At 41.7% G+C, this 11,826-nt stretch overlaps 1 protein-coding gene across 1 annotated transcript; it reads left to right on the top strand.

Moving 5' to 3' along the window:
* Nucleotides 1–2,463: 2,463 nt before the first annotated feature.
* Nucleotides 2,464–10,928, top strand: gal (galanin/GMAP prepropeptide; the record flags this gene model as incomplete). Its single annotated transcript, XM_080505488.1, has 6 exons — nt 2,464–2,544; nt 4,932–4,986; nt 5,553–5,624; nt 9,082–9,168; nt 9,257–9,328; nt 10,792–10,928. The coding sequence occupies 6 exons, from the start codon at nt 2,464–2,466 to the stop codon at nt 10,851–10,853; spliced, it is 429 nt and encodes a 142-aa protein (XP_080361614.1). The 3' UTR covers nt 10,854–10,928.
* Nucleotides 10,929–11,826: the final 898 nt, after the last annotated feature.

The raw sequence follows: 11,826 nt of genomic DNA, 5'->3' as shown, positions 1-11,826 counted from the left end.
CAACCCTCAGGAGCCCCAATAACCCCCAGGATGCCCCCCACCCCCCAGGCCACCACCCAGGCCCCCACCAGGCCATGACAAGATCTCATCCTCCACCAATCCAACTGTGACTAGGGAGGGAGAACCATTACCCAGCCCCCCCGGGAGTGCCACACCTGAGCTAGCGTGCCCCCCGCAGTCCAGTCGCACTCACCCTGGAAAACGGTGGGGCCACTGTGGGAGGTGCTGGGGGGAGCCCCCACCCCCACCCTGTGGGGTGTTGGATGCATGTAGAGGTGTGTATTAGTGTTTTGAAGAGGTGGTGTAATGTGTGTGTCTAAGGTGCGGTTTAAAGTTGAGGGGTAGTGGGGGGGGTTCTACCACTGCCAAGCGGTGGAACCTCGAAAGCCAGCTGATCCCCTCAAGACCTGTGTGACTCAGTGTAGTTAACACTGTGGGCGGTGCAACAAACTCACCTCCTGCCTGTTCGGGCAAAGGCTCTGCACCCCAAGTCCGATACAACGAGTCCAGAGAATCAGATCAATCCAGAAAAATCTGATGAATCCAGAAAAAATACACTCTTGTCTGTTTCTAAGATAAATTTGCAATGAGAAGATTTTTGTGTAAGAAAGATCAACGCAAAGAAAACCGCATTTGTTTGCTGCTGCTCTGCTGTCCGTTGACAAACCGGAACCGGAACTGGAGATCCGATCAGGTAGAACATTGAGCTCTTGACCACTCGACCAATTGTTATTATTAGTATCATCTGTTTGCTTGGTTTATTGTGTGTCTTTATTTGTTATGACGTGCCAAGCAATCACAGAACCTGTGAAACAAGTTTACCTACAGGTACTAATAAAGTAACCTTGAACCACTGATGAAAATGTCAAAATATTAACAAAAAACCCCACATATACTACTGAAAAAGACTCCAGTCTCAATATTAAGTCGATTTTAATGAAACCTTCTGATGTAAAATGCAATGCATATGTTGCTAAAACTTCTATAGCTGTTGCATTATGGGTGTTTTTACAAACTCACTCTGACAGCATGGATTTGAGGCTAATGCTAGTTTGCTATTTTTCATGGCAGCATCACTGACATCTCTGCTCGGGTCTCAGTGTTTTGTTTTTTCCACAAGAATTTGTTCAAAAATCCATATTTTCTTTCAGATGTTGACTATTTGCATGGTGATTTGGCTGATTGGAGCCTCTTGCAGGCCACTTTTGGCCCATGGGCCTTGTGTTTGACCCCCCTGCTATCAATAAACATACTTAAAGGAAAAAAAAGAGATTCGTTTTAAACTAGAAGTTGTGAAATGCAAAGTAATTCTGAGCAGTTTTACACTTTCCAACATAGTTTTATAGTATATTAACATGCCAAGTTTTCTTTATCAGACTGCCTTTGTAAAGTCAAACATAATCCCAGCAACACCTAAAGGTGGAATCAACCATTTCTATATATTTTAATCACTGTCTTCACAGTAAAACATGTCATACAAAAAGTTTATTTCTAACAATTTGTTGTTGCAACAAAAAGTGAAAAACAAGTGAAAACCAAAAGCTCCAACAGTAATTCTTTATTTTGAACAAGAAAAAGGCTTCCACTTCATATCTCATTTTTTGTTAACACCGAATGGAAGAATGATAAAATTGGTTTATTTCCTCTGGTTGCTTTTAATTAAAACTCTAAAGTTTTAACTCGATTAGTGGCTGACATTAGAAGTTACATTTTGTTTGATACTGGATCATATCATGAACAGAATAAACTATAGCCTTGAAATGACCAAGAAAGTCTCAGAGTGGAGCAGCTTTCACAGCAACCTCATGACTTCTTTGTGTAAAATCGCTTGGACTCTTCCTGGTCAGCTGAAGGACACAGGTCCAGTCAGACCATCAGCAGAGGATGGGATGAGGAAACCACTGGCCCCAAGTCCTTTTAGTGTACATCCTCCTCAGATATTCTTTAAAATCAGCACTAAACGCAACAAGGAGAAGAAATGAAGGTTATGATCACAAATCATGCGAAATGAAATTGGTGATCATTGGCATTTAGGATGTACTATCGACATGAGGTCCTTCAGAGACGCATGCCATAATCATGTTACAGTCACATATCAGATTAGGACCTAGAAGCTATTTTTCTTCTTTTTAAATTCAATCCCAGGTCTCCAAGGGTGACAAAGAAAAATGTGATGACGGCACTATGTGATATTATTGAGTTTCTTTCTGGCTGTGCTGGGGATGTGGCCGTCGTGTCTGCAGGAGGGGCTGCTGACGCCAGCTGCCAGCAGCAGGGTCGGCCGCAGGGGCAATAAAAGCTGGATGGAGTCCTGGATTCATCCCATCGTTGCTGCAGACCCAGAGCGCACAGGACGCACGCCACAGAGCCAAGGTGAGTCCCGCTCCGAGGAAACACCACAATATGCAACCCACACTTCATAGAGATAAGAAACACATTCTCCTTGATGTGGCTTGTTTTCAGATGCACCGGTGCTTTGGGATTTTTTGCGTGTCGCTCATCATTTGCGCAACTCTGTCGGAGAGCATCGGGCTGGTGATTGCGGTAAGGAGAGTTAAAGGAGTGTAACAGGGAGAAACGGCTTCTCTTTATGGAACATGCAATTAGTGGAACTGCTCAATGAAAAAAGTACATCAGTGTCTATATGAATTCATTAATAATATATGTCTGATTTATATCAACTGATTTCACTTTACGATTAATGTTAAGTGATCTTACATGGTCTTTTCAGCATTCTTGTTACCTAAAACTAATAATTATATCTTGATAAAATGACAAAACATGTCATTATGAGGAAAACATTATTGTGCAACATGATAGGAGATTATTAAAACATATTTAAAGACAGACTGATAATTTATTCCAATCTGAGATTTTCTTTATAAGTTGTGATATAGGCTACTTTGTCATTTTGGTTTGTTTAGCAATTTCCCTAAATATGTTCATTAAATTGATTTCGGATAAAATTGTATAAAAAAAACTTCAACATGTTTTTTTATTTGTTAACACTAAATTTCAAAGAAGAATTCTCAATAAATTGATCAAGTTTTGCATTTAACACGTAGACTAAACGTTATTACAGTTTCACCTATATCATGAATGAATGTTGACTGCAGAGATTCTTTTCCAAGTTCAGGCTGATAAATCCTGGTCATCCTTTGCTTGTGGCCCACCAGAGTCTAATCCAGGTTCAGACGAACTGACAAAGAAATCAGTGACTGACCCTTTTTTTTTTTTTATAGCAGAAACATTTCTAATTGCTTTAATGGGTAAAGAAAGCAACTTTCGTTCCTAGAAAGTTGATTACTCAATCATGAAGTTTAACAGCGGGAGAGTGAATTTATAAAACATGCTGAGACCCAATGGAGGACTTTTTTTTTTTTTAAACGTTGTTATATTCTATATGAGGCACATCACATGTGTTATAACAGCACACATTGTCTTTAAAGTCTTTAGAATGTTCAGATTTTGTAAAACGATTTCAAAGTAAATGTAAGCACCCTCATACTATGTTTGTGTGTGGAACATTTGTAGAGGTCTAAAAATCCATTTTCAAAGGTTTTTCTATGAAACAATCTTACTAGTCTGGGTAGTTACAAGTGGCTGTACGTGGAAACCTGAACTTAGAGAACTTTGACTACCATTTCTATATATTTCACAACAAAATATGTTGATATAAAAGTTCATAAAGTCCAGTATTCCACTAAAGATGGACTACTGTGAGTTTACAACACATTCATTTGATGCGTGTTGTTTGGTCTGTTAGTGAAGTCACTGTAATGTTCATGAGAATTGAAGAGATTTAGACATTTAGCCTCTTTCCTTTTGGTTTTAACTTTTATACAGACATATATATCTTATATCTCACGTAACTTTTTGCTCCAATATCCATTTTCTCTCACGTTGATAAATTAATCTTTTAAGGAGAGAGTAGCCTCACGTTGAAAATTTGCTCAAGATTGAAGTTCTGAATTAGAAAAATGCCTGAAAACTATATGGCTCCCACAGCATTTTATAAATTCTGGAATTCGGTTCGTCCACATTTAAAAGAAAAGTTCACTTTGTGTCAAATTTGTGCTCCATTATTTTCAGAGGCATTTCTAATATTCTGCTTCAATGTTAATGATACATCATGGTTCAGAATGAAGGAGTACATAAACACTGTAATGTGTAAAATGAGTGTGTGTATATATTGATTTATTACACGCAGACTTTAAAATCACAGAGTTGAATTATGATGATATGCAATGATTATCAGATGATATTCTCCCACTCAAACCATTAAGTGCGTTGAAGGTGTTCATAGTGTGATGGACTGATGGAAGCACAAACTCAACGCTGCAGCTCTCAGGGACTTTTGACATGATGACAGTGATTGTCTCTGTAAAGCAACATTTTGAACGTGACACTCGCCGCAAATGTAGTGCTTTGTTTGACACATTCATCATTTAGCGGTATATATTGTTATCTGAAAATGTCCCTGGAGCTTTAAATCTGTGGTTTTTTCAGAAGCGGATTGATGATGTTAATGTCCAGCTCGTTTGCTTTGTTTTGGGAAAGTCTCAGGGGAGATAAAACACGTTTGTCTTTTAAAGCTGTAGTAGAGGGAAATAAACTGAATCTATCCGTAATCACAGAATTATGTGACTTTAAATCTGAACTCTATCAATGTACAGTGAACAAGACACACTGATGTGGAAAAGAGATTAAAAAAATGGTCTCATCACATATAATTGTATATCATAAAATGAGAAAAAGCAAAGTGAGATATGTCAACTTTATCCTTACTGAACTCAGCTTGCACTTGTTAAATCTGCTTTAAAAAAAAGAAAGAAAAAAAAAGCTGTGTGCACGTCACGTTAGTCTGAAGCGACTGTGGTGAGGAGAGTTTGTCTGTCGTCAGCGTGACGGTTCTGTTCTGCTTCCTGCAGGCCAAGGAGAAACGAGGCTGGACTCTGAATAGTGCTGGATACCTGCTGGGTCCTCGTAAGTACTGGCAAGGCACACACACACACACACACACACACACACACACACACACACACACACACACACACACGTTGGGACCCAGTCTGCACTTAATGTCTCCTCTGAAGGTAATGAGGCAATTTAGAATTTAGAAAAAGACACGCTAGCGGAAACAGTGGAGATGCTGGAGTGGAACAAAGAAACCCAACAGCAGACTCTCACACGAGATGAGCTCTGTGGCCTGTTTTCTCACACACACTCCATTTTCAGCTAGCATTTATAAAGAAAACTGCTCTTGTGTGTGTGTGTGTGTGCGTGTGTGTGTGTGTGCGTGTGCGTATGCGTGTGTGCGTGTGTGCGCTTGTGCATGCGTGTACGTGTGTGTGTGTGTGTGTGTGTGTTTTCAACAGTTTGTGGGGGTCCAATTTAGTTAGGGAACAGGAAACCAAAAAGTTTTGTCCATCTGTGTTTGTGTGTGTGTGTGTGTGTGTGTGTGTGTGTGTGTGTGTGTGTGTGTGTGTGTGTGTGTGTGTGTGTGTGAGAAGCTCAGGTAAAGGTTGCTCCTGCCTCATCCTGTGTTTCAGGTCGTATTGATCACCTAATTCAGATAAAGGATTCTCCCAGTGCCAGAGGCAGAGACGAGCTGGTCACTCAATGTAAGATAGAAACATCTGGCCGCTGCAGGGCCTTGGCTTCAGGCCAGGAATTGCTCCGTCCCAACGCTATACGTTCGTCTGCTTCTGCCACTCATCATAGGTGGACATCTTTCATCCCGCTGCTCACTGTTCGTCCCGCTGCATTTCTGCCTGAATCTGGAGCCTAGTCATTGGTGTCATTGAGAGAAGCAGGTGTAGGTCAGAGGAACATGACTGGAGATGGAGAGCAGCCACAGTGGGACCAGTAGGCAGCGTGCAGCCACAGTGGGACCAGTAGACAGCGTGCAGCCACAGTGGGACCAGTAGACAGCGTGCAGCCACAGTGGGACCAGTAGGCAGCGTGCAGCCACAGTGGGACCAGTAGACAGCGTGCAGCCACAGTGGGACCAGTAGGCAGCGTGCAGCCACAGTGGGACCAGTAGACAGCGTGCAGCCACAGTGGGACCAGTAGGCAGCGTGCAGCCACAGTGGGACCAGTAGACAGCGTGCAGCCACAGTGGGACCAGTAGACAGCGTGCAGCCACAGTGGGACCAGTAGGCAGCGTGCAGCCACAGACTGAGTGACACCAGAGAGGCTTTCATTGGAAATAACATGAGACTCAATGCTTTCTTGTGTTATGCTGAGCCAGCGTCTGCAACCACTCATTGTCGAGACACATGAACTTCTATGTAGATTTTCACTATATCACACATAAATGTAATAAAACCTGCACTTTTAGTACATGTGGAAACTTTAAAACAAAGGTATTTTCATTTGGGAGGTTAATATTGAGCAAGACAAATCCGATTAATTGAAATAGATGCAAACAATTATTAGTAAAAGTCGCAGACTGTTGTGTAAAGTTCATAATTACCACTACAGGAGACATCTTACAGAAAACCAGTGTTTTCAATAATGCATAAGAAGAGGGCAGAGTTGACTCACTCGAGCACACTTGAGCTAATGGGAAAGCACTTAAGGTTGATCAAACACTTCAGCCACTCCACATTTTTCCATGGAAGTCACCTCTGACATACTGGGAAGACACAGACGCTCTGATAAGGTCAAACACCACAGTAAAACGGTAAATATCTAACTTTAGTAACAAACTGTAAGCTTGAGCCTTTTCTGCAACATTATTGTTAAAATGGTGCCAATGTTAGTTTATCCACTAAATCAAAACTCTGTCCACTTCATAAAGAAACATGTATATTCCCTCTATGGGCCTAATTTACTAACATTTTCCATGATCAATACTGCACTTCACACTCTGTGATGAGCTTACATATATTTAGAAGGATATTTACGAAGAGTAACACACCGAGTGGCATTACACATCAAATAAAAGTAGTCAAAAGAGAGTTTTTAGGCTGTTTGTGTGAAAACAATCTGCTGTAAACTGGATTACTTCCATATTAGTCTGCTGACATCAAAGGTGAAATAGAGGCTATAGAGATGGCCGCTAGAGTTATCAAACGTCTGTATAAGCTAATGTCTTGTCAGAGACTTTCATTTCAAGGATAGAAAGCAGAAAACCTTTGTTGTGTTTTGACTGGCCGTTTACATGACACATTTTGGAAAACTGCTCCCAAGGTAGAACTTTTCTCTGTGGAAACAGATGAAAACACAACTTTTGTGAAACGTTGCTACTGCACATGTGCACCACGGCCATAGTAAATAGTTCTTCTGCTCATGCTCAGATAATAACAATTTCCCCAGTCCAGGTTCTCCTGGGACTCAATAGTTTTATAGAACAATCCAACTTGATCATCTTTCCATACAAATGTCCATGTTCTCGCCTTGGTTTGACACCAGTATTGGGTGTCAGGTCCAGTACTGCATGGAGTCCCCGGGAAAGCTCCCCGATACAACCCAGCAGGTTTTACATGATGTCATGCGTCGTAAATTTGCCTGCAAGCGCACAAGAAAGCACCAGTGACATCAGCAATATTAATGGTCGTCCACAGCCAGGCCAGTGTGTGTGTGTAGACAGTACACGCTGCTCTAATTGTACTAGATTGTACTATATACGTATGTATATGTAGTATACTAGAGCCTTCAAGACTGTTGGAGGTGGTACAAGGCAACGAATGGCCTCCGTTTACAAATGGAGTCTAGATTAGGCTTTAGAACATTTGAATAAGTGCTCACATCAGTTCTCGTATTGGCAGGTCGCTAAAGTTTACTTCTTGTACTTTTACTTGTTATTTAAAAAAGTGGTTTTGGCGCTTTCACTATGAACAGCATGTTGTTCTCTACGTGCTTGCCGGTGTGGTTTCCTCACAGAGACAACCAACCTGCTGCCCTGACACATTTGCTACATCCTTCTCAGTGTTTCTGCCGATTTCGTAGAGATGCAAAGCTTTTCTGGAATGGAAATTCAGAAACAATGTCTTTTCACTTAAAACTCTGTCATGAAAATGTCATAACATCCCCACATAAACATGGTGGGCGGGCCAGCGGAGGAAGTGTCTTCAAGGTTCAAGGTTCAAGGTGTTTTATTTGTCATAAAACACAGCGGAGGAAGTGTCTTTCACCACGACAGCAGCATCTCGGCTGAAAACCTTTTACAATTCCATAAAAACAAACTTTATCATATACAAACCTTTTTTATACATTATATATTACATTAATAGGACATGCCTGATATTCCATATTCATGATGTTAAATGCACTCCATGGATTGTGAATGCTATTTAGTTCATCTGTGAGATTCGATCCTTGTCTCAAACTCAAACTTTTTTCAGTTTTTATGAAGCATTTAGTCGATGAAGCCCAATGAATGCAGCTTAAACATCCACAAACATGAACCTTTCAATGCCTCAGTAACTAGGACAACTTCATTAGCCTGTTTGAAAATCATAATGTTGAACTGCTATTAGCTCGATGAGGGAACAGCCACAGTTCATAGTGACAACTCAAGACTTTTTTTAAAACGATTTCATTTCCCTCCCAGTCAGTGATCACTCACAACAGCTGCTCAAACCACCTCCTCCATTGTTTTCCATTCATTCCTTTCATGACTGTTCATCCTTTTCCTTTTCTCTCTTTGTTAAATATTGCATTCCATCCTTTTCCACTGGAGTTGCCCCCCCCACTGCTGTTCTGCAATTCCACGAGCCAAGCCCTGCAGCTGGTCTGTACAAGTTTGGAGATTGAACCAAACAATGACAAGTGCTGAAATATCCAAATGTCCATTAGCTCTTCTGAAGAGAATTAAGTAGATGTGTGTGCATTGTGTGTGTGTGTGTGTGTGTGTGTGTGTGTGTGTGTGTGTGTGTGTGTGTGTGTGTGTGTGTGTGTGTGTGTGTGTGTGTGTGTGTGTGTCTAAGGTACGATGCAGTGGGATGCCTAATCATGTGTGTTTTGTTTGTTAAATGTAGGACTCGTACTTGCAGTCAGCTGTTGGTAGTGTATTGAGTAAACGTAGCAGTGAAATGACCTGTGTACTGTTTGGGCTCACTCCTGGGTCTCCAGATGGGATAGATGGACACAGGACACTTGGAGACAAGCCAGGTCTGGCTGGGAAGAGGGACATGGGCCAGGAGGAGGACTTCAGAACAGGTCTGTCCACGTCTCATCAAGCTCTCCTTCTGAGAACTCATCTCTTTTAGTGCAAATCAAAGTTTTGAGCTGCGTTGATTCTCCACAGGTTCTCTCAGAATAGCGGATGAAGACGTCATCCACACTGTCATTGACTTCTTGTCTTACCTCAAACTCAAAGGTACTATTACTTTTCTGTCTGTACTGACCTGAAATCGGTTTTCTCAGAGGACAGAGCGCCAACTCACGAGAAACAAATCACATAGTTTCATTAAGGCCATGGGTGTCAAACATAAGGCTTGTGGGTCAAAACTGGCCTGCAAAAGGCTCCAATCCAACCAAACCACCAAGCAAAGTGAACAAAATACAAAGACAACATTGGCTTTTTCTTTGTTTTGTAGCAAATGTCTTTTTTTGTCATTTGCTTTTTATTGGTTTTTATTTAATTTACAAGCAGTGAACATGAAGGCCTCTATGCAAGTGCAAAAACATCAGGGAGGAAAGAAAAACTTACATGTAGAGGCAGTTAAATCCCTCCACTTATGAAAATGAGCAAGAAACAAGAGGAAAGAGTAAACAAATACAAGTAATAACAATATTCCAAACCAAGTTTGATCTGACATTTTCTTTCTCAGTTTTATTTAAATAAATACCTGCTTATTTGTTCTTAGTTTGAAAGTAATTCTTTCCATTGCATGATACTGTGCACAATGCCCGAGCTGAGATGTTGGTGAAGCTGCCAGGAGAGATAGTAAACTCACATTAGGTGAAAAGTTTTGCCGTCAGGGGGAGATTGTAAAAATGCCCACAATGCAACAGCTATTGGACAAGGATTTGGACTTTTTGCTATATTTTCCACCAGCACGTTTCATTAAAATTGTCTTTATGTTGAGATTGTAGTTATTATCATTATTAATTGTTTGATTTTGTGAAAATCTTTTCATCGTGTGTACTCTGTGCAACAACACAGAAAAACTTTAAAGTTTAAATTTAAAGGCCATTATGGCATTATTTTACTGGTCCAGACCACTCGAGATGGAATTGGAGTTGTATTGAATGTGTCGAGTAATACAAGTCCCATTTAACAGTGATCGTAGAGAAAAACAATTTTGTGTGTGTGTTTGACATTCTTTTTATTGAACATTTTCAAAATTCTAGTCCAGCACAGTACATATTCAGATTATATGAAATATGAAGCAACTTCAAAAAACAACCTAATATATGATAAACTTTATTAGGTTTAACACTTCAGGCGGTTAATCTCGGAGTTCCCTGGTACTCTAGCACTTGGCCGAACTTTGCTGTAAAAAGTCCTTTTGACCATTAATACCTAATCTTAGTCTTTTCAGCGAAAAGCAGTCTGACATCAAAGACCTTCACAGACCACCTCTCCTACCCATTTGGTCTGAACAGCCTTCAGACCAAAGATTCACTGACTCCACATTTTTAAAAAACAAGTCCAAACACAATAACTTTTAGCTACTTGCTGATAACGAGTACCGATACGAGTACTTATTACATGTTATAAAGCCTAATTCATACTCTGTATCTCCGCACAGCCTCTGCGTAGATGTTACACACACCTCCAACAGCCTCCAGTGTAAGAAGTGAGGTTCAGTGATGTTTCCATGTTTGTTCTTACAGAGATGGGGGCCTTGGACAGCCTGCCTTCCTCTGTCACATCAGATGAAATGGCCAATCCATAAAGAGATGTTCTTCACTGCCCACCTCCCCCCACTGAGTCTATGTTTCTGCCCTTTTGCCCCGATGTCCCATTGCTCGCTCCAACCACAGGAGGATGGTGGATGAGTCCAGGTACCAAAGATCTGCCTCCAGTACGAACTCCAGATCTTTCTGCTCTCGTTGAAATCAGGATTCCTGTTTGCAAAGCCACTCCACATTGTCATCTTACATGCTGTGTTTTGACCTCAGAGAATGGAGTGAAATAAAGTAACAAATGGCACCACACTCTGGGTACTTTAAGTCATTTCAATTTGTCGACATGACACTTTATGTCAGGGTTTGTGAACTCAATTGCACGGCAGACAAGAAGCTCAGTTCAAAAGTGTTTAATATCAAAACAACGGCAGAAGCAAAGTCAGGCAGTCCAAGTTCAAAACCAGAGCAGCAATGGAGGAGGAAATCCAGGAGGAGAAGTCTGGCAGGCAGAAGGTCAGAACACAAAGGCAACATGAGGAGAAATGGTGGGTATGAATGGTGTGAGAACGCAGACAAACTGGCAACCAGAGCTACAAGAGGGGAACTGAATACACACACTGATGATGATTACCAACAGCTGTGACCAGGAGGAGGAAGCAGGAGAACACAGGGACGGAGCTAAGGGGAACACAGGGGCGGAGCTAAGGGGAACACAAGGGGGAGCTAAGGGGAACACAGGGGGGAGCTAAGGGTGACACGGGGGAGCTAAGGGGAACACAGGGGGGAGCTAAGGGGAACACAGGGGTGGAGCTAAGGGGAACAGGGGGGGAACTAAGGGGAACACAGGGGGGAGCTAAGGGGAACACAGGGGGGGAGCTAAGGGGAACACAGGGGGGGAGCTAAGGGAACACAGGGGCGGAGCTAAGGGGAACACAGGGGGGGAGCTTATGGAACACAGGAGGGGAGGAGAGAAAACTCTCAGAAGGGAGGGGTGAGTGAAAGCAGGATCATGACACCAGG

This window comes from Blennius ocellaris, assembly GCF_963422515.1.
Source record: "Blennius ocellaris genome assembly, chromosome: 11".
Taxonomy (NCBI): Eukaryota; Metazoa; Chordata; class Actinopteri; order Blenniiformes; family Blenniidae; genus Blennius; species Blennius ocellaris.
The sequence above is the reverse complement of the archived record's forward strand: the minus strand, read 5'-3'. Positions and strand labels throughout refer to the sequence as shown.